Below are 27,624 nucleotides of genomic sequence, written 5' to 3' on the forward strand. Positions count from 1 at the left end.
CGCCCCGCAGCCCCCCACAGTACCCCCCGTCACTCCCCTCCACACTCGCTGCGTGTGCCCACTGTGCCCTGCAGCCCTGCACTGCTCGTCCCCGGCACTCCCCTCACAGTCCCCTCTGTCACTCCCCTCACAGTCCCGCCTGTGCCCCCTCACAGTCTCCTCTGTCACTCCTCACAGTCCCCTCTGCACTCCCCTCACAGTTCCCGCATGTCCCCTGCCCCCCGCAGCCCCCTCAGTGCCAGGCCCTGTCACTCCCCGATCTCTCGTCTCCTCACAGTCGCCCATGTCGCACCGCAGCCCGTCACCGCCCTTCGCTGTCACTCCCCTCACAGTCCCCCCTGTGCCCCCTCGCTGCCTGCCCCTGTCACTCCTCTCATAGTCCCCCCGTCCCCACTTTGTCACTTCAGTGACAGCTGCCCGAAAGAGCAAGACTCCCCTACCCTCACAGTAGCCCACGGGCTCAGGATCAAGAATATCTTTAAGGAGGTTTCTGGGAAAGAACGGCTAATACGAACATTACAGAGAGTTGAAGGGGAAAATAGTGGCAAGGTCATGCCGGCCTCGCCCAGACAGTGAGGGCAGAGGGAGGGGGAAACCAGACCCCCAGATGGCTGCAGAGGGGTTTTGGGGAGCAGGAGGCACTTGTGTGTTCCCCTATGGTTGGCATCATCAACTCTTCTTCCTATTAGTGCCTGGTGCTCACTAAGATACACCTTTGAAAATTGGGGACACATCCCACTGAGGCTGCAACATGCCCTGGACACCTTCCCTGGGGTGGGGGGAACAGCAGGGACCCTTTGCATGGACGGCTGGGGCTTTTGGCCCTCTGGATCCTGCATCAGCTCCAGGGCTGAGTGGGTGCCACAAAAGTGCACCAATTTCCTTCTCCCCCTGGAAAAGCATGAGATGGGAGGAGGATTTAAATTAAGCCAGGGATTATATTAATACCGACCTCGGTGATCTGTCAGAAGAGATGGGGAACAAGGGAAGCCTAGGGGGGTGAGGAGGGGGTGGGCAGCACAAGGGCCCAAGGTCGAGGGTGTTGGCAGTCGGGGACCAGGGGAGCCTGGGGAAAATGGGGGAGCTCTGGGGGTTTGCATTTGGGGCACCATTGAAAACAGCAGCGCCAGGGCAGAAACTCAGGATTGCTGCTGGTACTAGTGGCAGACCCAGCCAGCACCATCCGCTGGGAGATCCCTCCAAACCAGTCTAGGTCCCCATGGCAGCTCTGTCAGGACCGTGCATTGCTGGAGCGAGCCTCTGAGCATGGCACTCTTGCCCCTGCCAAGTTCCCTTTGCCTGGCAACCATTCAATCCTGTTATACGCCAATATTTATTGATTAGGGATCTGATTTAGCATGTAAGGGGTGAGCCCTGATCCTGAACAAGAAAGAGCCACCACGTCAGATCCTGCCAAGGCAACAGGGGCATGGTGCTCTGCTGCAGCACTGTGCCATGCTCTGCCTTCCTGCACCACCCTTGTCAGGCCTGGCAGACACCTAATCCTCAGGGGATGCTGCCTGCAGGGTTTAGGGAGGGCAGCACGTCCCTGCAGCTCAGCCAAAGACACCACATGGCCAGTGACCCCAGCTGACCGTGCTCATGGTGGAGGGGCCCCCATGTACCTCCAGGGTAATCCGTGGGTGCTGGCAGCTGTTGGAGTTGCTTTCCCACCTGAGCAGGGATATGCCTGGTCTAGTTTGGCTACCAGTGGCTGTGCAGTCTGGTTGTCTTGCTGAGCTGGACAACAACCTGTTTGGCATCTGTGGTGGACACCAGGTATCCACCAAGCTGCTCTATCATTCTCCTTCTCAGCAGGATATGGCAGGGAGAAAGTAAGATGGAAAAAACTTGTGGGTCAATATAAAGGCAGATTAATAAAGCAAAAGCTGCATGCAGAAGCTAAGGAAAGGATTTATTCTCTACTTCCCATCAGCAGGTGATGTTCAGCTGCTTTCTGGGAAGTAGGGCTTAAGCATTCATAGTAGTTGCTCTGAAAGATGGTTGCCTTCTTGTGTCTCTACAGCAATTACATTGGCAGCTTCCTTGGGATTTCTTCCTCTTAACAGCTCTCTTCCCTCTCACGTCTCATACATGGGCTTCCAGCTTAAAGCTGGGTTCACCATCCCACTGCTTGTTGTGCTCCCGTGGTCAGCCAAGAGGAACCAGAGTGCACCACATGCACCTGGGGCTCACTCTCCCTCTGACCAGGGCAGGAGGGGACTGACTTGTCGGGGTGGCCCTGACAGCCAAGGCACTGGCTTCTAGGGATGAGGAAGGACAGATATTTCTTCAAAGTTCTGTAGCGAAGATGATGTGTTCTTCACAGATGGTGTTTTCATATCTGGACAATACGTTGCTGCCAAGCTGTCAGAATGACACTGGGGCACTCTGAATCACCTTCCTCCACACAGTCGGTGTGCACAGGACACCCTCTGGATCTTTGGTGATGTCATCATTGTCCAGATCACTGTAGATGACCTCCAGCACCACTTAATTCTCTCAGGTGCTGGATACCTTCACCTGTGCTGGTCCACTTTCCTGAGTAGTTCACAAGATCTCCCCTGGATAGATATCTTGCCCTCACGCTTGAGAGGAGCTTTCTGCAGAGACTGTAAATTGCTGCCACAAACACCCGGTTGTTAATTAGTAGTTTTAAACACCCCATGTAAGGGTGAGCAGGGACCTCATGAGCCTGCACAGTAATGCCACCCACATCAGTCCTGGGTAAGCAGAGGGAGATGTATTCCCTGATCCTCTCCACAAGGCAGCTCCCCCAGCGGAGCAAGGCCAGCAGCGCCTGGGCAAAGCACAGAGCTATGGTTTGTACCAGCATGTTCCCAAAGCCCAGCAAAGTAAAGAGATAAGTAATGCAGCCAACAAACACTGTGACCCAACAGGAGCTGCCTACTTAGTAACTACTATGACTAAAGCACACTTAGCACAAGTTAAGGAACGGGCTTATCTAGACATGACCTTGTGCTGGTGGGAACCCGCTGAGAGCAGCACTGTTGGGCAGGATGGGACCTTGCCTGTGGGTTCTGGGCACCAGGGGGATTTGTTTGGAGATGGGGACATGGCCCAGGAGCCATGTGCTGGGTGAGCAGTACCAGGGCTGCGGGAGCTGCACTGGGGCAGCAGGGCAGGGACTCTGCACGGTGCAGGGCTCCTTCAGCATGAGAGGTTTAACTCCCCTGGCTCAGCTGCATCCCTGCCCAGAGAGGCTGCAGCATGTGTGCGGCTGCTTGGCTCTCACTGCCAGCTCTGGAAGTTATGGCAAACAACAGGAAGCTGGTGCCAAGGTGAGGAGCTCTGATCCAGCTTCGACCCCCTGCCAGCCTGTGGTCACACAATGCTGCCAGCACACGCCCCGATTAATTCATCACACGTCCTGTGCTGCAGCTGGGGCTTGGGCCTCTGCCTTTGTTCCAGCCCCGGTGCACGGCTCTGCAGCTGCTTCTCCAAGGCGTGTACCCGGCAGCAGCTCCAGCCCATGGCATCTGCTCTGAAGCACTTTCCAGCACAGGAACCTCCTGAGCAGTCCTGGCACCCGTAGCCTTGGCCACCCACACTTGCCCTGAGCCTACAGCTCTGAGCAGTGATTGCCAGGTACCCCATCATCCATTTACCTCCCTAGGAAGGAGCTCCATAGCTGGAGCAAAGCTGGGGAAGACCCCATCATTCATCCTCCTCTACCCCACACAGCTCAACCTGCCCTAAAGAAGTGGCCTGGGTTGTTTTTTGTGAGCAGGTCTGAGGCAGCAGGGAGGGGGACATGCCTGGGCTGTGGAGCTGCCTCTCAGACACAGCACTGCAGGCAGGGGCTTGTCCCAGCCTCAGTGCAACCACAGACCTGGCAGTGGCTGAGCCACACACCACTGCCCTCACCTCCCTGCCCATCCCCAGCTCTTCCCCAGAACCCCTTGGCTGGTTTTTAGGGACATGTTAAATGACAAGGTGACAGAGCAGGTAGCACCGTAGGAGGCAGCACCAGACATAGTTCTGCCCTGACGTAGGTGCACAGACAGGATGGGCCTTCTGGAGACAGCGCAAGGCATCTGTTGCAACATGCTTATCTGCTGCCCATAGCTCCGGAGCTGGTTCCTGGAAAACCACAGAGGAGTCTGTCAGGCACTGGCTTGCAGCTGGGGGGAGGGGAGTTCAGCCTGTGCTGCCACGGACTCTGCTCTGGGACCCACAGGAAAGGCACACGGCAGCAAGGACAGAGGAAGGGGACAGGGGGCACATGGTACCCTGGCTGTCACTTGGCAAGGAAAGCGTCTGGTCAGAGGGACAGCGAGAAGCTGCTCCTGCTGTGGCTCTGGAGGTGCCTCTACCCGGCCTGATGGTGATGCTGGGGGGAGTGGCAAAGGATCATGTTCCCAAGCTGACCTCCCAATTCGTACCCTGCCTCCCACCCACTGTGCCCACCTTGCACCCTGCACCATGCTGTGCCCAGCCTGGCCTCAGGTTCCCCGTGGGGAGCAGGACACTCCCATACACGTTCATCCAAGCAGGTTTGGGGCTGTCACACCACAGGATGCCAGCAGCACGGGCAGTGGGGCACACAGGCTTGAGGACAGCAGTGTCCGACATTGTCTTACAGGTGACACCCACCGAGGAAAGGCTTTGATTTTGTTTTTCCACCCCTCACATCATGAAGGTGCATGAGCAGTCTCAGGCACCCCCGGCAAACTCCTGCCAGCTGTGCCACGACTGGGGCACTGGGTACATCCCTGCTGCCATCACTGCCATGGATTCGAGCCCCCACCTTATTTCCCCCCCCACCCCCCCACTTCCTGGGATGCCATACCCCAGCTGTTGCCTGTGGAGAGGAATAAATCGTGGAGAGGGGGCTATGCATTGGGAACAGGGGAACAAAATGGCTTTTCATGCCATAATCCTTTGTAATAAAACACCAGAGGCAAGAAAGATGATAAACAATGTCTCCTGTGTGAGCCAGCTGCTTCCTAAAATAAAGCGCTCCTCTGCTCCGTCAGCTGCCCCGGCTCGGGTGCAAGTGCGGGCGCTGCCGCAGACACCGGAGCCGCGTTCCCGCAGGAGCACATGCTGCCGCAGCCCCGGGCACGGCCCCTCGGGCCCGCGGGAATCTGCAGAATGCAACCGGGGGGGGGCCCGAAGTGAGCTCTGAGTTCCGGCCGCGGTCAGGAGCGGGCTGGGAGCCCCCGCTGGGCTCGGCATCCGCGGCGCCGGCAGCACGCAGGTCGCCCGGCCAAGGCACGCAGCCAGGCTGCTGCCACCTGCGCCTCGAGCCCGCGACAGCCCCGGCAAATGCGGGCAGCGCGGGGCTGCAGGGGGGCTCAGTGCGTGACTTCCCGGCTTTGTTTAGAGCCAGGTGCTGGCGGGAGCAGGAAGCTCTGCGTGCTCCCGGTTCATCACTACTCATGCTGAGCCCTCGCTGGCAGGGGATGAATAAGCTCCTGCTGGTAAACCTGACCTCCAGGGCGTTATTTCAAGAGCAGCAATAACTTTTGCGCTGCTGGGGAAGGTGTTGGGTTGTGCTGAGTGGGTGCAGCCCACAGGTCAGTTTGCCAGTGCAGGTGTCCAAAGGTTCCTGGCTTGCTGTGTGGGTGCCTTTGCACCCACTGGTCAGGGATGGTGGCTTTCCCTCCCCATGGCCATGGGGGTTCTCCAGCACAGTGCTGCTCCCCACCACAGGATGGGGACAGTTTGTCTATCCATCCTTCCCCTGTGTCACCAAGTGGCCCCATCACACAACTCTTGCACATCATGGTGGCCTACTACCAACTCCTTTGCCAAAGGACCGTGGTCACTAAGCCATACAACACTTTCATTTCCCCACTATTGCTCCTTCCCTTCTGCTTTCCTCTTTTACAGCCACATGGTTTCCTCTTTAACTATCCCCATGCACGCATGCACAGATCCTCCCCAAGCACTCCCAACAGAGGTTTTCCCCTGGCAGCTCATGCTTGCTGCCCCTTGCTTCCCCTCTCAACCCCTGCCACCATGGGATGGTTTGAGCTCTGTGCTTGGCAATGTGTCCATGCAGGCAGCAGAGACCTGGCATGGAAAGGCCAACCCAAGCGACATAGAGGTGGTGATGTGTTTTCCCCAGGGATGCGGGGAGGTGGGGGTAGGCAGGATCCACCCACTGGGGAGCTGCAGCATCCACCTGTCTGTGCAGCCTGGCTTCACCTTATCCTGTTAGCTCTAGTGCCAAACACACACCTTCCAAGGGCGGTTTGCTTGGACCAGCTGCGGTTCAGGTTGAGGTTGGCAATTTCCTGCTGCTCAGGGGCTGTCACAGGCCTTGATCACTGACACCTCTTGGCTCTCACCACTTTCTTCCACAGCTCTGAGGGCTGCTGGGTGACGAGAGGCAAAGGGAAAACCCCGGCTGTCAGAGTGCAAAAGCCTCCCTTGCCCTGGGTGAGTGGTGCTACAAACCAACGTGGTGCTGAGGGACATGAAGAAGGTGCCGCAGACTGGCAGGGAGAAGTGGGGCACAGGGGAGCCCAGTGCAGGGCCATGTACAGGCTGACTCAGGCACCTCCTGCCAGAAATGGGGTTGTTATGATCCTCCACACATGTGTGTGTTGGGCCAAATCTTCTCCTGTCTGAGTCAGAGGGGATGGAGCAGTGGCAGGGGCAGACACCCATCCCAGCCACAAGCCCTGATCTGAATTCACCTCATGCTGCTGGTCACCAGGTATTTTCCCAAATTCCTCCTGATGGTGACTCAGCCTTCTCCTCCCTCCTCTGCAGTGAGGCCACAGCTCACCATCTCACTGAGCATGGGAGGAAACCACCCAGAAGCAGTGGGATGGGCCCCAGATGGGAGAGGCACGGATTATATTCTCCTGGCATTGCCAAGAGGGGCTGACATGAGTAACTCACCTGGTACCCAGCGAGGGAAGGATCATAGAGCCCTGCCCGGAAGGCCCAGCTCCTGGGATAGCATCTTCTGTGCGTGGGTGGTTGCTGGGGCAGCCCATGCTGCTGAAGCCACCACGTTTCTAGAGGACATCAGTCTGGCACATGTCCTGGCCTCCCACACCACTGGCAGCTGTGTGCCAGGGTGAAAAGGGGAAGGTCTGGGATGGGGAGAGAAAGTGTTGATATAAAAAGCTTTTCTGTAATGGTTCTCCCCTTACTGGCTCACACTCTGCTGGCAACAGGGACATTTTGGACACTGGTTAGCAGAATAGGTAACCCTTTACCCTCAGTATTGAGGATAGGGCATTTAGGCAACTTGTTCTGGTACTTCCTGTGCACCATTCTGGCAGGAATGTGGTTGGGAAAAGCGCCTGGACTGCCCTCATTTTAGGTGAACACAGCCACATTGGCCATAAAACACATGGAGATGTGTTTGCTGGGCAGCTGCTCCCAGCTCCAGCTGATGCCCCTGGGTCCAGGCTGGGACTGCCAGCCCCTGGGGTGGCTTCCTTGGGGCACAGACCTGGCTGTGCCAGCACTTAACCCCATGTCTAAATCTGTATCACTACATGCTTGGGTTGGCTGCAGTGAAAAAGCAACCCAAACCCAGATGCATCAACACCCCTACAGCTCCCCAGGATGCATGGGGGTCCCATGGGCCGCTTCCACCGACTCAGGGTCAACGCTGGAGCGTCACCGGCTTCTGGCACCAGCCACCCTGCCATGTGGAGCAACCCAGAGCCCTGGTCCTGGCTGGCAAACCAGCTGGCTCTGTAGGATTGGGGTGCCCAGCACCCCTGGCAGGCTCTGTTGCCTGTGCGCAGAGCACAGGGTGAGGGGAAAGTTACTGTAAGCACAGCGATGCCAGGGAGGGGACACTCCTGCTGTGGCCTTGCAGACGTCCATGTGACTCAGGGAGAGATAAGTACCCTGGTGCTTTACCCTGGTGCTTTTCCATGCCGGCAGAGGGGCCCGTTGCAGCACGTAGCAGGGAGAGGCAGCGAGGCGGTGTCAGGAGCAGCCAAGGTGCTCTGGGCAGCGACTGGGACCTCCCTATCCCCAAAAGCAGCACTGAGGAGGGGAGATCAGCACTGCCTCTTTGTGTTTCCATCCCAAAAGCTTCACTTGGTTCAACTCAGGCTCTGAGGGATCCAGAAAGGGTTCAGGCTGGCTTTACCTGCCTGCCCCTGCTCCATGAGAAAAACCACCCCTGAGCAGGGACACATTGTCACCCTGACAAACCACCTGCCAAGTGGCACTGGGAAAAGATTCCCACATCCAGGATAGGGTTCTGTCCTGGGGACATCAGGGTGCTGAAGGGGCACAGCCACCCTGGCATGCGCTGGGCTTCCCAATGCTCAGCCCAACATAGCAGCAGCCCCATCTGGGCCTCTGCCTTGCTCCCCACTGCCCTCACCCCACGGAAAACCCCACACACTGCCCCGACAGCGCACAAACACCAAATCTTACCTGCAGCTCTTTCAATTCTGCTTTTTAAGGGGTGGAGGCAAGGGCAACCACACAGGCAGTGTTATTTGCAGTCCTTGGCAGGCAGTGTGGGTGGAGGCAGCAGGCAGATAGGCACCATGTCCAGACTGGCACAACAGCCCCATGTTTGCTCCCAGCTGACCAGGCTCATTAGGAACACTGACCAAAACTGTTAGCTGGCAAGTTTTGGCTAATCTGCCTCCACCTCCTCCATAAGTGGCCTGGTCTGTTCAGTGGCCCTGCAGGCCAGGTGCAGGTGAGGAAATCCTGGCAGTAGCCAGGAAGCCTCAGCATAGACCTGGAGGCACTGTCAGAGCTCACCCACACTGTGCTGGTGGCCAACTGCAGGACCCAGGGATCTCCACCCCTGCAAGGCAGGACTGGGATCACCCCAGAGAGTATCCAAGGGATTTACTGCATTAGAACCCATCCTTACAGGGCTGCAAAAACCACCTTCAGTCAAGGGTAGGGGCAGAGGTTGGCTCAAGGGGAACAGAAGGGCACTGCCAGGCAGTGATGGGAGAACTGTGCTCCAAGAACTGGGTGGGCAGAGCTGGCCTGGCCAGCACAGCAGCAGGACCCAGGCCAGCATCTCCACTGCCAGCACCTCCAGCCATGCTGACAAGGCACCAGCTCAGCTCCACAAGGTTTTAGGCAGGGGATACCAAGGCAGGAGGCTCTGCCTTCACACGGGCAGCAAGGACTACATTAGCCTCTACTTTTAAGATACACCAAGAAACCGCAATGGTGGTGGAGCACAGTGGCCATGGTCACGCCAGCAATGCTCCCAGTTCCTCCAGGAACTGATCCCAAGCAAAAACCAACCTGGATTCACCCTGCAGGGAACCATCCCACATCACCCTCTGAGCAATGCTGAACAACCAGCACTGCTGCAGCACCAGGCAGAGACCTCCCCACCCTCCAAGGCAAGCTACAGCCAGAACCTTTGCCAGTGAAGAAGCCATGAGCCATAGGTAGATCATTACAATTTTTTATTTTATAATAAACTTCTCATTTTTCCCCCAAGGAAGACAAAAAACTGTGAGTGAGGCTACAGAACACTGTCAGTGAAGAATATGCAAGACAGACCCAAGCCGGAGGTGAGGCCAGAAAGGTTCCCCACTCCCCCAGGCAGAAGGGGTCCATCCCCAGAAGCCTCCATGGCCCTTGCTCATCTCCCCACTGCATCAGAGCAAGATCAGTGCTGTCACAGGAGGCAGCTGGGCAGCAGAGATGGCATCAGGTCAGGCTACTGATGGACTGAGAGGACCACGCTTTGTCCCCCCACCTGCCAAAGCTGCCAGCAAAATGGGACAGTGTGTTAGGTGATACAGCTGTTTTCTATACATGTACGTGATGTAAATTTAAAAAAACCCACATGATTCATTTCAAAGCAAAATAATTGAGTGTAGTCGCTCTTCCTGCCAGGCAATCTCTCTCTAGGAAGACTTCACACATTCCTTCTCCTGCTCAATAGCTGCAAAAGAATAGAGGCCCATTAGTCTATAGTGCTTTTTCTTTTGTGGAAGCACCCACCGGAGAAGGTTTCAGAGGATTCACTCAGGCCCTGGTGCCCAGTTTTGTGATTTGACCCCAAATGGGGTGGTTTTACAGTCAAGTTAGAAAATGGCAAGCCACACGCGTGCGTGGCAGCAAGTCGGGCACCTGTCTGCGTCCGTCCGCAGGAAAGCGATGCCCTGAGGCATCAGTTTGGCGCAACAGCCCTCTCCGAGTGCCCATGCCCGCTCCCCCGGGCTGCACACACCTCTGCATGTGGCTTTCTCGGGGCCACAGCCGTGCCGCCCCAAATTGCCCCTCTCCCCCGGATGCCTCGGCGGCGAGAGCGGCCCCCGAGGGCACTGCCCCGCCGGTCGTGCCTCCCGCCCCGCCCCGCCCCGCCAGCCCCCGGCCCCGCACTCACTCTCCTTGGAGGGCAGCGTGTTCTTCTCCTCCGTGTTGGTTTTCTTCAGCTTCTTCTTGTCGAATTTCTCCACCTCCGAGAGGTCTGGTTTGTCGCACATTTTGCCTGCGAGACCCCCGCCGCAGTCAGCCGAAGGATGGGGACGGGAAGACAAAGGCGGCCCCGGCCCCCCCCGGCCCCCGCCGCGGACAATAGCGCAGGGCGGGGCGCGCCGCCGCCCCGGGCACCGCGCCGCTCCCCGGGCCCGGCCAGCCGTGCGGGGCGGCTCCCCGGTGCCCGCACACGCCGGGGGAGCCCTCCCCGCATCAGGCAGCCATGTCCCCCCCGGGACCCGCCGCGCCCGCAGCCCCCACCCCGGGGCGCCCCGGCGAGTTCCTCCTCGCAGCAGCGCTGCGCGGGGTCCCCCCCCTCCGCGGCCCAGCCCGTACCTGCGGCGCTGTGCGGTGCGATGTGCGGCGGATGCGGTGCGCGGTCGGTGCCGGTCCCGCTCCCTGCGTGTCCAGGTGAGTCTGGAGCGCGCGCCGCGCGGGGCGGAGCCTTTTATACCCCGGCCGCCGCCCAGCCCGCGCGCCCATTGGCTGTCCGCCCGCCGCGCCTGCCGGGAAGCGCGTGGCCCGCCAGGGGGCGGCCGCTGCCGCCGCGCCGCGCGACGGGGGCGCGAGCGGGACCGAGCGTGAGGGGCGTGAGGGAGACGGGGAGAGAGCGGACAACGGGGAAGGGAGAGGCCGAATGAGGGGGGCACCGGGGACACGGGTCACGCACCTCCTCACAACACACACGGGCAGGGGCCGCACAGCCCCTCACTCGCGCGGGGACACAGCTCCTGCTACCCCCACATACGGGCATGGTTCCCACTGCCCCTCCTGTGCGCACACGCACCTAGGTGCCGGGTGTGAGGGGCAGCAGGCCGGCTCCCATGAGACCAGATGACTCCAAAGCCACTGTCCCAGCCCCACCCTCCCTCCCGCCAGCAGCAGGTTCCCTACAGCAACGGAGGCAGCTGTGGCCCGTGTGCGTGCCCAGGGATGCTCCCGCTGCTGAAGCAGAACCTGAATAAAGGAAGCCTTGGGCTAAACCCAGCGCCCTATTCTCACACCTGTGAGAGGTGCTTGGCCACTGTGCCCAGCTCATGTCTAGCCTGTCTTTGACCACAGCACTTCCTGGGGAGATCTGGTCACTAAAGCAGCAGCACAGGTGGGCAAGAACCTGACCAGACTCACAGGCTCTTGCTTGGCTGCAGCAAGCCTGGGGAGCAGCCCAAACTGTGCAAATGGGCTGGTGTGCAATTGGAAGAAACACCTTTGGTGGGAAAAAGCCAAGGGGCAGTGCAGGCAGCCTATCTGATCCCAGCAGGAAGGACAGTGGCAGTATGGGGGGCACCTGCATGCTGGCCACCAGAATAGAGAGGGGGTAGAGGGCCAGGAGGGTCCTGCAGGTGCTGAAGGGAATGAGGGGAAGGGGAGGAGGCAAAAGAAAAAGTATCCTGACTGCAGATGAGGCTTGCCAAAATCTTTCCGCGGACATCTTGGTGCCATGGTGAGCAGGAACCTGTTAGAGAGCACGAGGGGTAGCAGCTGTGCTGCAGCAGCTCTCACCTCCACCTCCTCCTGGCCTGCCAGCCTCTGGGTTTCGCTCAGGGCTTATTGGAGATTTTGCAGAGAAAATCCCCAGCAATCCGGAGGAAACACTTGCTTTGTTCTTTAACAAGACGACTGCCGTCTTGGCAGGCGGGACTGGTGCTATCCAGCGACAGCAGGTCATGGCTGGAGGTGGCCCTTTGCCACACGCCCTGAGGCACCTTCTCACTCCAGCCAGAATATGGGCTCTGAACTCAAGCAGCGCCAAGAGTTGGCAAATGCTGAAAAGGCAAAGGCCAAGATCTAAGGCCAGGTTGCTCCCCCGAGAGGAGTCGGGATAGCAAACAGCCTCCCATCCCTGTGCCTGGGGGAGGGAGGGAAAGGCTGCAGGCAAAGCTCCAGGCCAGGCTGCTCCCAGAGCAGCTCTGATTTGGTGGTGCAGCCCCCGGCAGGGCCAGGTTTGGAGAGTGCCACAGAGCCAGGAGCTGCAAGCCCAGGCAGGGCCACCTTCACGAGCATCCTTCAAACCCACCCTGCAGAGCCTGCATCACACAGCCCAGCCCCAGTGAGAAAAGGCTCATCTTTCCTGCACAGCCAGCAGGAACCAAAACATCCATGCAGTTTCAAAATGAATGCAGGAAATCCTTTTTGCCTTCATGCAAATAGTCAGACAAGTGTTTTACCATGTGTTTACTCTCTGGCTGTGCTCACCTTCCCCTCAGCTTCCCCCTTTGCTTGCCTGTTCTCCACATGCTTCTCTCCTTTGTGGATGCTGCAGTCTGACGTAGCTTTTGTCCCTGGCAGGCAGTGAGTGTGAAAGAACCCAATCCCCACCCTGCCTGTGCACAGCCCCTCGCCAGCACCAGCTGCACCCAAAAACCTGGTCACCATCCTCCCAGCCCCTCAGCAGAACCAGCTGCACCCGCCACAGGCAAGGCACAGCCCCTGGGCAATGTGTTGCATCTCCTAATGCTGCAACTCCCGGGTCTTTGTCTGGGCACAAAGCCACCACGGTGGCCACGCAGGCAGGGGAAGGGTAGCTCCCCCTTCCTCAAGCCACACAGGCACCACCATGCTCGCACAAACCACGGCCAGAGCACTTTAAAGCCAACCCTGTGCGCTGCCAGCAGGGGAGAGGTGGGGCTGCTGCCGGGGAGCTGCTAAAACCCATCTTGCACAAAGAACAAGAAAGGAGCTTATATCCCAGCAAGAGCTTTTCCCCCTGACAAATTAGCAAAGCCTCCCGTAACTGCACAACCAGCTTCTTTCTTACGTCTTTTGGCATTTCTGCTTTCAATAATTTATAACAAAAGAACTGAGACATCAACAGATAGGGAGAAAGCAAGAACAGCCCTGACCTGAAATAGCACAGACTGACTGTCAGCCATTTTAGATGGGTTTTAAATCTCGCACAGAACAAGGCTGCCAAGGCTGATACAGCCTCCTTGATGGCCATTTCCAGGAATGCTTTATTCTCCTGTACAGGAAGGAGGCAGGAAGTTTTCTCTGATCAGACGTTTTTCTCAGCCTCCTGACCCATCTGCCTGCAGGGCACCACCATGACAGCTGCCAGGCTGAGCCATTCCACAGGGCCAGAGCACCTTCTCCCGTTTTTACCCCAGCCTCCTGTCACAACCCTTCATATCCATTAGGACAGGAGCAGAGAGCCCCAGGAAGGCAGCAACATACCGGGGCTGTTGTGCCTTACAGGGCTCATTCCTCCTGTGGATGTTGCTGCAGTTTACAGAAGGGCTTGCTAACACCATTTTCCCCTTGCCCAACACCAGCAAGACAAGGTGCTGCTTTCTTTAGATCACAGAAACACCAGCTCCAGGAGACCTCCTTGTATCAGTAAGGCAGGAGGGAGCGGCCAGCAAATTATTTTGAGATGTGTCTCATTTTGCTTTAAACAGTGGACACATCCTGCTACCTGCAAGGCACACCTGGTAAGCTCAGCTCCCACCCTGTGCATTAGTTTCAGGTACCCAGGCAGGTGAGCAGGGCTGATACAGGACTAGTGACTGATGTGTTCCTTGTTCCCGCTGAATTAACAGCAGGCAGCAGACAGGCACGAGATGGCTACTGGCACCAATACCACCATCCTCACACCTGCAGCCACACTCCTGTACCTGTGGCAGAGGGAGCTGCTGGAGCTCTGTCCTGCTCTTCCAGACCTCCAACTGCAGGAGCACAGCAAATGACTCTGTTGAGATTTTCTCCTGCTGAATAACTTGTTTTCTATAGTAGTAACTCAGGCAGCTGTGAGGAAAGCCTAAGGCACCCCACAGCTCACCTCCAGACTTTGGTAAAGACTCCATCCCTTCCTATCTGAAGGTTTCAGAGCAGAGTAACTTCACACAGGTATGAGAAGGGTCCCAAGGAGGTATCTCCCATCCTTTTTAAGAGCTACAATGTCACACAGCATATTAAGCCTGTGCCCTCTCCCAACCGGAACCCCTGGTTCTATTAAAGTAACTAAGAAAACATTGTATACACTAATAGCAATGGTCTCCTGTGTACAAATGGCTGTAAAGCTCTGCTCTGTTTTGCTGCCAGAGAGGGTGAAATCTGCTACATCATCCTGACAAGACCCACAGCACCCACCCTGCTATTTGGGGGAAAAAAACCCCACTTTTTCCACTTACTCACTGGCCAGTACTGCAAGACATTTTAACAGATGGATGACAATTGTGATCCTCAGCAAATGTCTGCCTGAGGCCATGGTCATGCTCAGTCTAGACCTGGAAGTCTATTTGTAATACCAAAGACCTTTCTCTAGACCTGCCATCTCATCCTTCTGACTTCATTTCCCATCTGCCACACAAAATGAGAAAGAATCGGGGTTTAGTCAGAACAAGTGCTTCTCAGGACATAATCTTGCTGTCTCTGATCATCAGCTTTGTGCAAGACACTTACAAATTCTTCATTTGTACTTGTTAAAATATTCAAGCTTCCCCCACCTGAACATTATGTGAACAAATCTGCTCAGATACATAATTGAACAGTACAAGAGAAGCTGCACTACCACCTCTGACAATTAAGTCCAGGAAATCAAATATGCACAAAAGCAATTGCTCAGTGCTTGGTCCCACGCTTTTCTTTCCATGCAATGTGAGCAGAGCCAAGCTGAACCTCACAGCTGGCCACATGCACAAGGGTTAAACCAGATGACCTTCCAAGGCCCCTTCCAAACAAAATTACTTCATGATCTGCCCTTAAAATGACCCAACTCGGAAGATTCATGTCACTTAAGATATTTAGAAGCACTTACAGGCAGAGGCCGTGGTTTTTAAATAAAAGTTTAATTCCTTCATCAGGTCTTAACTTTAAACACAAATGCTGCTGAAAATCCTCCCAGCGCTGCTCTGATGTCCTGGCTTTTGGCTCTCAGAGCAGCAGCAGGATGGCAGCAGGGGCTCCCATACAGGAGGTGGGATCACAGACTCTCAGGAGAGCTCAGTGCCGGATGCAAAGCAAAGAAGCAAGAGATGCACAGTTTCCAGACAAACATCAATTCTTATACAAAAAGAAAAGCTCTACACTAATAGAAGTGTTAACGTTGCCACAGGACAGGAGTTTAGGAAGGGAGAGAAGTCTTCAGTAAAAGGCACAGCTAAAGAAGTACTTCCCTAGATTTTAACCACATCTTTCAGTTAGTTCCACTTACACCCCAGCCCCTCAAAGTCATGCTGGTTACTCTAGAAAGTAATTTCAAGTTCCTTCTTTTCCCTTTTTCCCTTCCTCCAGCTCAAAAACAAATAAAAGAGGAGTGCTTATTAAAAAAAAAAACAAACAAAAAAACCAACCCAAAAACCAAAACAAAACCAGAACAAAACAGTTTGGTCTATAAACCATAAGAGTTCAAGAGAGACTTAGCAGTTTACCTTACGATTGTCTGGTACATTTTCTAAGTATTCAAGTTTCAGATGATACTTCTTACATCCAAGAGCCTCAGCCAGCTCTAGTTTTGGTATTTTTTTCAGGCACTTTGTGGCCTGTCAGGTTGGTGTTAAATCTGCTGTTTTCCCTGTACTATGGATCACCAGCCTCTTCAACCCATTGCCATAAACACTCCTGAGACGCATCAGACCCACTCCAAGGGTTCCTTCAGGTTGTGTTGTCCTGCAACCTGCCATGCTCCTTAGCTTAAGGTATTTTGCAAGAAGCAATGCTTTCAAGGAAAGGCAGACAATTGAGCAGGACAAATGATGTGTCAGTAACTTATAGGATAACAGGACTGTTAACAGGCAATGAATGAGAGGCTAAGCCAGCTGGACACAAAGCTGTTGTGTTTCAGGTCACCCCAGCATCTGAGCAGGCACTTGCTAGATGCAACAATCCTGCTGCTGTTGGATAAAGAGGCTCTGTTTACTACTGTACTGGTAAAAAAAAAAAAAGGGTCAGGGGGTTGCACAGCAGGTCAAGGTGCAGCTGCAGTACATGACAGCAGTCCTCTAGTTAGCTAGCAAGGCTAACAGGAAGCTGTGAAATTGAGAAGCTGGTTTTAGCCTGCACTAAGAAACCAAAGCACACAACCATCCCAAGTTCCCTACGTCAAGAGTTTTTGGAAAACAACACTTGCCCAGGATGCACCTTCCTCCCTAAGCTAACACAGCACTGCACAGATGCTGCTCTCATCCTCACTTTGCTGTGTAGCACACTAAAGGGCATTTAATTTCATCAACAATTACAAGGAATTCAAGTTTGCAAGCTACACTGATCTCCTTTCGTGGGAGGAAGTTGCAGTGGAACCACCTCCTAGGTGTCCCCTAGGGCTTCACCAAGGGTCAAGCCTGGCCAAGACACAAGCCTTCCCCACCACTCTCCAAGGGCTCTGTCAGGTACAGAGTGGTAAGACAGCCAGCAGTCTCTTGGGCTCTTGCTGTAGATCCAGATCAACATGTCCTAGAGAGCTCTACTTCCCAAACAATTTAGGGTGTGCATGCCAGATCATCTAACCCTGCCCACAGACAAACCCTCTCCCTCCCCCCCTCAAAATAATTGTGGCAATTAGCCATGTGTCAGTCCCGCTCTCCACAGACCTGCAGAATTGAGTCAGTGCTACTGATCAGCTCCATGCACAGGGTGCTGGTGGAGTTGGCTGTTACAGAGAAGAGCTTTCCCCCTCCAGCCTCCCAGTGTTGGGAACAGAGCCAGTAAGCCTGACTTAAGCAGGAGCTGTGGAGAACTGCACTGGAACAAGCAGAGTCTTCTACTGAACTTTACAACAAGCTGAACAACTTTTGGTTTTAAAAAAAAAAGCCATACAAGCAGCAGCTGACATCTGTTGTTATAAAGGGACATGGCTGAATAGGTAGGAAACGGATTCCCCATTATGAGTCCTCCTGATGGCCTCCGCAAGGATCATTGAGATGTCAATCACCTGGAAGGGAAGAAAGATGCATCAGTGCCATTGAGAAAAGGCATCAAGCTTGAAAGACTGCCTGGGAAGTCAGGGAGAACCTAAAGAATAAACTCATCACCCACATTTATAACATGCCAGATGCAGACAAATTACTTCTACACGGGATTAGGATTTAATTACATATAAGCCCGAAGATACTCTACAAATAGCACTACAAATACTGTAGTTGGTCTGTCAGAGTTATGGTCTACCATCGCCTTGCTTTGCTCAGACTCCCTAGGCTCAGCCTGTTTACCACTCAACTCGTATTCACTTTGCGCAGAGAAGTTAGGGCAGTCTAAATCAAGATGAAATCACTTCCCTTGAGCCAAGAGGTTTTACCACTGCTGCCAGCAGCCTGAGAGATGAAGCTGCTGTGCTGCAGCTCAGCTCCCAGACGCCGTGCTGGCTCCATCTGGTGGGGTCACACAGGTACCAGGAGGGAAAGTCAAGTCTCAGCCAAATCCAGCTCTGAATCCCCACAGCTAAAGCACTTCAATATACGTAGTCTAGTAAGAACCACCATATTCATGCTGCATTAAGGAAACCAAGTGAAAACGATACTTAATATTTTTTATCTTCTGGTTAAGTTCTCTGAAGGGAAGAAAAAACCAACAAGCTGCAGAGTAAAGCCTGTGACTTGTGACAAATCCTTTAGCTCTGTGCTCCTCAACATCAAACATCAGTGTGTAAAAGTGAGGTATTTAAGGAGAGCCTGGAAAACCGCTCCACTGCAATCTTTGGCTACAGCTATTTACACAGAGGTTGCCAGTTTAACATTTTTGCCTACACCAGCTGCAGTGTGGAGCTTGGAAACAACGTAAAGCACCAGACATGTTTTAGATGTTGCAGGAGTATCATCCAGATACTGAAAGAAATACAACCCAACAGCAGCTTGAAATCAGCTTATAACATATTTCTAAAAGCAGCTTAAAATTGACTGCAGCTTCAATCAGCTCAGCTTCCCTTTCACCAGCAGCCCAGTAGTGAGGAAGCTTCTACACTCACACCACAGTACTGGTTGAGTCTGAGTAGTGCCAGAACTTCTCCAAATGCCTGTGTCCTAGGTATTTGTGCTGTGAAGCCAAGGCCCACCTGGAATTAAATCTGGCCAAGGATGTCAGGGAAAACAAGAATGTTTTCCTCTTGTTATTGATGTATTTGGAAAAATCTAATAATAATGTGGGCCTGTTACTAAAGGGAAGGGGGACCCTGGTGACCAAGGATGCAGAGAAAGCAGTTAGTGAGCACCTTCTTTGTATCAGTCTGCACTGACAAACAGGAGACCAGGGTAAGGGAATGTTGGAAGGAGAACTTTTCCTTAGTCAAGGAGGATTGGGTTAGAGGACACTTGGAAAGACTTGATACCCACAAGTCCATGGGCCCTGACAGGATACATCCGTGAGTACTGAGAGAGCTGGCAGACATTACAGCCAGGCACTCATGACCAACTTTGAAAGGTTCTGGAGATCAGCAAAGGTGCCTGAGGACTGGAAGAAAGCAAAGCCAACCCAGAATTACTGGCCAGACAGCCTCACCCCAATCCCTCAAAAGGTGATGGAGCACTGTTCTGGAAGCCATCTCTATGCACGTGGATGACACGAACATGATCAGGAAGAGTCAGCATGGACTCACCAAAGGTAAATCAGGCTTGAACCAACCTAATCACCTTCTATGATGAAGCAACTGCCTGGATGGGCGAGGGGGGAGCCATGGATATTGTTGAGTTCAGCAAGGTTTTTGACACTGTCTCTTGTGAAATCCTCACGGGCAAACTCAAGAAGAGTACACTGGATGAGCGGATTGACAACTGGCTGAACAGCAGCTTCTGGGACTCATGATCAGCTTTTAGCTTTCATATGGATGGCAAAGGCTGGGCATGAAGTGACAGATATACAACAAAGCTGTCAGCACCAGCATCAGAAGTCCCTGTCTACCTCTGTTTCAGCATTGCACATCATCAGCACATCACTCCTCCAAAGGGCACACATCCAACTACTTGCCTACATTGTAGCCCCATTAAATCAGACACCTGATCTAGGTAAAACAAGCCCTGAAAAAAAAGATCTTTTAGTGAACTGTTTGAGACAGTGTGGAACAGAAGCCGTTTTATATCAGTGTAACACATCTGTTACCCCACAGCAGTAGGGCCAAGAGAACTAGCCAACACTGATGGCAGTACCAACAGAACCACAGTTGGCACTACACAGTATTTATTGTGGGGTTTTCCCCCCCAACAGGTGCACAGACGAGGCTACTGCCCCACCAGGTGTGACAGAAAATAGATGCTCACCTGGATTTTAGGGCACTGCTTCATCTTGTCCTCCTGGGGTATTGTGTTTGTGACTACAACTGCCTCAAAACAGGCATTGTTGATCCGGGAAATTGCTGGCCCAGAAAAGATCCCATGAGTTAAGATGGCATAAACTTTGGTGGCTCCAGCTGACACAAGCCTGCAAGGGAGTAGTAAAGGAGAAGGATGAGTAATTCTCAGCAAGTACTAAGCTGACATTACTGTAGGGCACATGGTAAGAATGACAGGACACACCACCATGTGCTTACGGGACAGGCTACCTTTCATTCCCCCTCTCTATTGACTTGGGGGAAGAAAACAGTTTTACAGGTCCCATGAAATCCACCACAGGCAAAGCACACACTGAAAAAACCCCTTTGTTCTTAGCTCTGGAATATTTGGACCAGATCATACAAATCACCTCCTGTAATTTTTACCTACACAAGGCAGCAGATATTTAATAGTGTGTTAATACTTGAATACTGTATTTAATACAGTATGAAATATTTAATATGCAATATTAAATATTATAGCTAATATTTGTCGCTAATAATAATTGTAGCTAATATTTAATACTGTATTTCATAGTTAACAGTCTCACATATATTGGTGTTTCTAGTGTAAAGGGCATGAACAATATCAAAGTTTGCAAAGCTTATTTCTAATACAAAATCAGCTGATGGACCAGACAACACTTAGTTCTATCTGGCATGGTCAGTGACAGTCCATTTTCAACAGAGACATTTTTCAAATTAAAAAAAAAGACAACCATGGTCTTCTGCCTATTCCCACTGCAAGAACTTTAACTGGGTTTTCTTCCTTTATTTTGTATGACACGAATAATCAAGAAACTGCAGGAGACCTTGTGAAACTCAACATGCAAATAATCTGCTTAACTCATTCCACAGTGTTCAGTACGAGCAGGTTCCTGAATTAGGAAGGCAGCAGTCAGCCCCACTCACTTGTCTGCAGCGTGGCAGATGGTGCCACACGTGTCTGCCATGTCATCTACCAGGATGGCCACTCTGTCCTTGACGTCCCCCACCAGCACCATGCGATCGACCTCGTTGGCCTTCTTGCGCTCCTTGTGAATGAGGGCAAAGTCTACATTCAACCGATCTGCAATGGAGGTCACTCTGAAGAGAGAACAGTTTCCAAACAACACTTAACTCCACACAGCAGCTTCCATCAAAGCTCTTTCAATATCAAGCACACTGCACTAAGAGGAGCTGTCACCACATCTGCTACTGCTCCCAAGCAATTAATAAAAGGCACTCTGCCACCTTAGTTTCCCTTCAAGCAGCTAAACTGCAATCTCTGATCTAATCTCTCTCAGTGACAGCATATAGATCTCATCTTTCATCATGACCACTGTAAACTAGGTTGCATTTAAGATAAACAAACCTTAACCAGCAAGGTCAGCAAATCTGAAGTGATCCAAACACTTGGACAGTTGTCATCTTTGTAACACTACACTGCAAAGGCTTAAGTAGTGCTATGACAGGGCTCTACTTTCACTCTTGTAAGCACTCAATCATCATGCACACAAGTGCTGGCACAGATTATGGCAGGATTACACATCCAGCAAATGCAAATACACCACCTCAAATTTATTTCCACTCAAGTGACTGCAGAACAACCTTACTAGAGGGATCTTAACTTTATATATTGATACTGATGAGTAATAAAGAGTTTAAAAGCATTAAGAGTGGAAGGAATAAAACACACATGCCCCCAGGAAATTCTGCACTTTAGATAAGCAAACTCTTAGCCCCACTAGATCAGACTTATCATCCTGGGGGTCCTACACAAGACTATTAAACTAAACTGAAGTATTTAGCTTTGCGTATCTCCATAAAATACTGCACCAGCCAAGATCGACACATTTCAGTATAAGAGGCTTTTGAGCAGATTTTTTCATGAGTCAGATTATATCTGGCTGGCTTGGTATTTCATATACTGTGTTATGCAACCAGCCACAGAAATAGCTGAATATACAGAAGGTCCTGCCCAACACACAGACCACAGCAAAGCTACAGAAGACATACAGTGACTACAGTGCGTCTCTTGGCTGCTTGTAACACACCACTTAAAACATTCTGAGGCACACGAATCAGATCAGCACACACCAACATTTTGGTGTGATGGTCCTCGATTAAAGAGCACATCTGTGTCCCTTTACTGTCCACATGTAGCCCTCAGACAGAAGCATCAAGGAACAGCCTAGTTTCTCCTAAAAAGCACCTGAGAACACTCTGAGCTGCCCAAAAACTGGTATGTCTGTCGGCAGGGAGATGGGAGATTGTCAGGCTTTCAAAATAGAAACGTGCTATAACATATGCTGCATATAGAACCATCTATCTTCCTCACTCTCAGGGAAGATGAAGAGCAGCAGCAGACTTAAATCACAGCTAGATAGTCAAATCCAGAGTAATAAAGTAAGAAAATGCCTCAACAGATTAAGCTTAATTCTGCAAAGAAAGCAGCCTGGATAAGAATGTATCATTAATCAGCAGCAGTAAGCTTTCCTTAGCATAGGGGTGTAAGCTACACTATTTCCTCCTTCAACTGGCATAAATACTCCTGTACAAATTGGTTTAGTCCACGGGATGCAGCTGTGATTCCAGAAGCTATTTAATCCTCCATGCAGCCCAAGAAACCTTCTAAACACTCCCTAGGAAGAATATCTGACCACTCTTCACCAGCTGTCCCAGACTGTCTGAGAGAAGGCAGACTGGCAGAAAGAACATGTTTTAAAAATAGGGTCTCAAGTATTCTTAGGAACCAAAGTAGACACAGAAGCAGCATCCCAAGCTACCTGTCTGACAGCTCACCTCTTGGCTCCACCAGCATCTGGTGAAACAATGGTGCAGTTCTTCCACTCTGGAATATTCTCTTTGATCCATTTCAGTACAGCAGGCTCAGCATATAAATTATCAACAGGGATATCAAAAAAACCCTGCAAGGAAGACAACAGGAACAGACGTAGCTGAAAGTCACACTCCAGAAACAATTGCAAGAAGCCTTCTATATGACCAGGCATGCAGTCATCACCTTTCCACAGCTTTCAGCTTTCCTTTTTACTTCCCTTGATGTAAGGGCAGTAGTCTTTGGGATACACAGAATAGTAATGTAAGAAGTCTTCAGAGCCAGAAATAGTTCAGCAGCATAAAATAACACTTAACATCTAACACCTCCACAAAATGAAACTAGTTCTGTCCTAAGGGGTGCAGAAAGCCTGCATCAAATGCACTCATTTCCAGAGCAGCTGGCTGCTTGTTTACAGTCAGTCTTTAAAGCTCATTACCCAAACTGTTCACATCTACAAAATAGGCTTGAGCAACATCTGTCTTTAAACTAAGGCAGCTGGTTCCATAACTTTACAGTGACCCTGCAGACTTCTCCAGGCAAACCTCAAAGGTCACTGAATGCCCGAAGCTAACCCTGGAGTAGCAAGCAGGAGAGTGGGGGGCAGCTACTTTTGAGGAATGCTTCAAGGTACAGGGATAACAGACCCTTCTCACCTTCATTCCGATGCTGGAAGCACGTATGCACAAATGATCCCATTAAATCTCACCGCTGCTGCTGCAAGGTCAGCCCCATGGCACTCATCAACTCCAAGCTCTTAAGGAAGAGGGGGACCCCCTTGGGCTCAGTTATTTCATGCTCTTTCTGAGACTCCTCCAGCTGTGCCCCCATAGGGTTTTTTTTTTTTTTCATCTGAGACAGTATTTCTGGGCAAATCATACTGAAGTGTGAATGCCTGCACTTCCAACTGTCACAATGACAGCCAGCCACCAGGCAGTAGCTACCTTACCCTTTGCAACAATACAAGAGACAGTCTTCCCTCTGTCACACCCCTCTCAGTTGCACTGAGTTGGGTTTCTTGGTCTTGAGCACTTGCTCAAGGTGGACACAAACAAAACCAAATACAGCTTGCAGCCCCTCCTCTCCCTGGCAAATACTCTTGCCATTTTTCTTACACAGCCCAGGTCAAGACTTAAGTTGCTCTGCGAGATATTCTGTTCATAGGCCAACAAAGTCTATGAATGACTTTCAATTCACCACCAGCACAGCAGAGAACCAAACCCAGCTTATCTGAGAGGGTGGCACTGAATGGATACAAGTGGGATTGCCCGTCTTGCCAGAGGCAAGCTATCAGATCATCGTCCTGGTCAGCTAAACCCACAAAAGCAGCTGTGCCAGGACACCCGAGGGCAGAACTAACTGCTCACTTCTCCAAGACAACACACTAAGTATCAGAAATCTCCACTCAGAATTTAAGGACACTCTCTGCCTCACATTCCTCAAAGGTCTAGTGAAGAATACACAGTGGCACTGTGTGGCAACAAAGCTGTAGGGATCATTTCCTAGTTCATTTACGTAAGACTCAATACACTCAGTCTGATCATGAACAACTATACTTTCATTTACAGGTTAACCTGTTATCCACCTCCCCATCCGGTCCCAAATTCCCCAGTCTTGATCACTGCTCTGCCTCAAAAAAGCAGATGACTGGAAAGCTTGTAAAGCAGTCAAGAGGCTCAGAGTGGAAGCGGTTAAATCCTTTCCTGATTTCTGCTCCTACCTGAATCTGAGATGCATGCAGGTCCATGGTGATTATATGATCTGCACCTGCCACAGAGAGCATGTTTGCAACCAACTTGGCAGAGATTGGAGCTCGACTCTAGTACAGGAAAAAAAAGACAGTATAAGACAAGTTCAACTCCTTCATCAAGATGTCAGCCTTCTGCTTCCAGGCAGTGATTCACAAGCAGTTACTAAAAGGAGCACTCATTAACATTGCATCTTTGCATCAGCTAGTGATTAGACTTTAGTATATTTTCATGAAGAACTAGATCTTTATGAAAAGATCATTTTGCAGTCCAGTATCCTAAAGTTTAAAGAACTGAAAAGAAGTTGCATATGCAGAGGAGGCAACAAAACTGCATTTAAATCTTCTCCAGCAGTCAGGACTTTCAAGGTGTGTATTTAACTTCCCTGTAGAAACCTATACCCCATGCCTTACCTTGTCCTTTTTGTCCTGCCGAGCGTAAGGGAAGCAGGGGATGACAGCTGTGACTCTGCTGGCTGAGGCAATCTTACAGGCATTTATCATGATGAGGAGCTCCATCAGATTGTCATTGATCTCCCCACAGCCGCTCTGCACAATGTAGACATCCTCCCCACGAACACTCTCGCCTATTTCCACGCTGGAAACAGATGAGAACAGAGTTGTAGCCAAACACAAATTATAGCACAGCCATCACCCGTGCCTGCAGAGCAACCAAGGCACTGCACTCCCAAGGGTCTGTGGGTGACAGTGCCACATAATCAAGGCTGTTGAGCAGGAACACTGTTGTTTATTTGCTCAGTGGCTATTTTACAGCGCTCACTGATCAGATTTAATGGTCCAGCCAGTAAAGCTAAAAGCACTCAGCCTGTACTCTCGATCTCAATGCAAGCTGAGCATGTAAACACCCCAGAGCAGGCCCTGTTCCCCTGGACTCACAAGCACAGCTACCTCTAAAAGCAGCAGTGTACAAAGGAGCAAGGACCACAGCCAATTACCAGACAGAGTGGGGTCAAACTGCTACCAAAGCAACACCACAGCCAGTTATCAGATTGAGAGTCATAACAGCCATTCACTGGCCCCAGCAGAGAAGCACTCCAGCACTTCACTCTGGAAAGGCTTTTGGGGTTAATTTCCTCCTGGATGCAATGCACACTAATCCCTGAATACAAGCCAAAGGTCCTGTTTGCCAGCAGCAAAATGCCAGCTCCAGTGCACGTATGGAGACACCTGCACCAGAAACGGTGGAAAAGAAACCACTTCACCTGTATAAGTCCTCAGGGTAAGTTCTGATTTTATTATTTCCTTCTCTGACCTTTCTGATCTCTTCTTCCAACTTTTTTTGATGACTGTTATCTATTTATAGCCTTACTGCTCAACATCCATCAGCGAGCTGCTGTCATCTTTACTGCACACTGACTTACAGGATGCATCCATCTCTCATGGAGAGTTTCAGTCAATGAGAACTCTCTGCTGGGTAAGTGTCTGATTAACAGCAGTTAGACCCCAAGTGTCATCTCCAATATTCGGGTGATTTAAGACATTTATGGTACAAAAATGGCTATGAATTATTCTGTTAAAACAGTCTTACTCTTTCGGGGAAGCACCTGGTGTCAGTTTATTGGGGTAAATAAGATGTCTTTTAAGTCTTCAAGTCAAATTACTGACTGACATAGGAACCTGCCAGCCAGCCAACTAGATGGGTAAGAGCAGTTAATAAAGAACAATGGGAACAGTGCAAGGGCTGTAAATCAAACGGAACTTTTTTTAACTCCTTTACAACTCTTTGTACTACCACTGAGGTTTTACAATCAATGCCCCTGCAAGAGAAACATGATATTGTACGTCACACGTACATCCTGGATTTTCGTGGAAAAAAAAAATTACTGTTTGCAAAAGGAGTGGGTTGAAGCAACCAAGGTTCTTCATATTATACTCTGTGGTGTATACACGGTTAGTGTACTCACTAAAACAAGCTTCAGGAGCCCTGAACAACTTTAAATCTCCTTTTTATCTTTACGTAGGATGGCAGCAAGATTTTTAAAGCACAGATACATAACACAAGGCAAATGTTAGGTTTCAGAGCTTGAGCGAAACAGACTGCGTGACTGCAAATGCGTCGTGGGATGCACGGAGGTGTGAGCCTCTTCTCTTTCCTCAAGAATTCTATCAATACTTTTTAAGACTCTGAAAGTCTTCAGAGTAGCTTAAAGATACCAGCTACATACTAAGCACAAAAATATCAAGCTTCAAGCCATCACGGTTTAGCTCTAGGCAGGAAAAAGCCCAATCAGTGTATGTGTAACTCCGAGAGGTGCCATCCCATCAGCTCGCGGCTTTGGGGTGGAAGGGGTAAGCTCCGGGTGGGGAATTCCACCGCTCCAACACTTGCCACAGCGGCCAGGTCACACAAATCCTCCAAGTTCAGGAACCCCGCGTGCGGGGGAAGCCCCAAACGCGGCGGTGGGAGCCCGCGCGGGGCCGGCGGCGTGCAGCGGGGGCCGCTGGAGACACGGCCCGGGCCGCACATGGCTCCCGGGGCGCACCGCGGCCCGGCGGAGCCCCGCACCGATACCCGGCTCTGCGCGCGGGGGCCGTGCGCGATGCACCCGAGGGCTCTGGGCCAGCAGGGGCCCGGCGGGAGCGCTCCGGGGGTGTCTCTGAGCGCGGCTCCGCTGCTGGGCCCGACCGCACGGCCCCCGAACTACAACCCCCATCAACCCCCGCGCAGAGGCCGCGCCGTGCCCAGCACCGCAGCGCCGCGCGGCCCGCCGGGAGCTATAGTGCGGCCGCGCCCCGCCCCGACTCACCATGTCTCCTGGTTGCTGAACTTCTTGGTGACCACCTTGCCCAGCTCCAGGCCCAGACGGTCGGCGATCTTCTGGGACAGGTCCTGGTGTGAGCTCCCGCTGAAGATCTTGATGTTGGGCATGGCGGCGGCTGCGGCAGCGGCGCCCTTTTTCCCCTCCTCCTCGTCGCTCCGCCACGCAGTGCCCGCGGCTGCCGCGCGGGGACCCGCCCGCCTCCTACGAGGACGCGGCACGGTGGGTACAGGTCACGCCAGTCGCCCCTACGCCGCCATCTTACCCGTTCCCGCCTGCCGCACCAACCCTTTATAGCCTCTCTGCCGAGGACACGCCCCCGCTCGCTTCCCATTGGCTCCGCCGCTGCAGGGGGCGGGGTCCCGCTCGCCCGCACAGCAGTGGTGGGCGTGGCTTGGGGCACCGCCCTCTCCTTGAGGGCGAGGGAAGGTGCGCGCGGCCGCCCGCTGGGGGCGGGGCCTAGCGCAGGAGGTGGCCTGCGATTGGTCCCTGCCTGGCAGCCTGGGCTGCGATTGGCCAGGACGGCCTCGGCCGGAGCGCGCGACCGGCCCTGCCCCACGTGGCCGCGGCGGCGGCAGCCGCCCCCCGGCGGCCATGATGGCTGCCAGCGCACCGGGGGGAAGGCGGC

At 52.5% G+C, this 27,624-nt stretch overlaps 2 protein-coding genes across 2 annotated transcripts; both read right to left on the bottom strand.

Annotated features, from left to right (window-relative positions):
• Nucleotides 1–9,381: 9,381 nt before the first annotated feature.
• Nucleotides 9,382–10,871, bottom strand: TMSB15B (thymosin beta 15B). Its single transcript, XM_042040106.1, has 3 exons — nt 10,756–10,871; nt 10,328–10,432; nt 9,382–9,883 (listed from the first exon to the last, which is right to left on the bottom strand). Exons 2-3 carry the CDS (start codon nt 10,425–10,427, stop codon nt 9,846–9,848), a joined length of 138 nt encoding a protein of 45 aa, XP_041896040.1. The 5' UTR covers nt 10,428–10,432; nt 10,756–10,871; the 3' UTR covers nt 9,382–9,845.
• Nucleotides 10,872–15,187: 4,316 nt separating this feature from the next.
• Nucleotides 15,188–27,276, bottom strand: PRPS1 (phosphoribosyl pyrophosphate synthetase 1). Its single transcript, XM_042040084.1, has 7 exons — nt 26,985–27,276; nt 24,631–24,814; nt 24,190–24,288; nt 22,436–22,560; nt 20,564–20,737; nt 19,602–19,761; nt 15,188–17,287 (listed from the first exon to the last, which is right to left on the bottom strand). Exons 1-7 carry the CDS (start codon nt 27,104–27,106, stop codon nt 17,195–17,197), a joined length of 957 nt encoding a protein of 318 aa, XP_041896018.1. The 5' UTR covers nt 27,107–27,276; the 3' UTR covers nt 15,188–17,194.
• Nucleotides 27,277–27,624: the final 348 nt, after the last annotated feature.

Source organism: Corvus kubaryi, unplaced genomic scaffold (assembly GCF_017639235.1).
Source record: "Corvus kubaryi isolate FWS band 111438036 unplaced genomic scaffold, C.kubaryi_AGA036_p1.0 37395, whole genome shotgun sequence".
Lineage (NCBI taxonomy): Eukaryota > Metazoa > Chordata > Aves > Passeriformes > Corvidae > Corvus > Corvus kubaryi.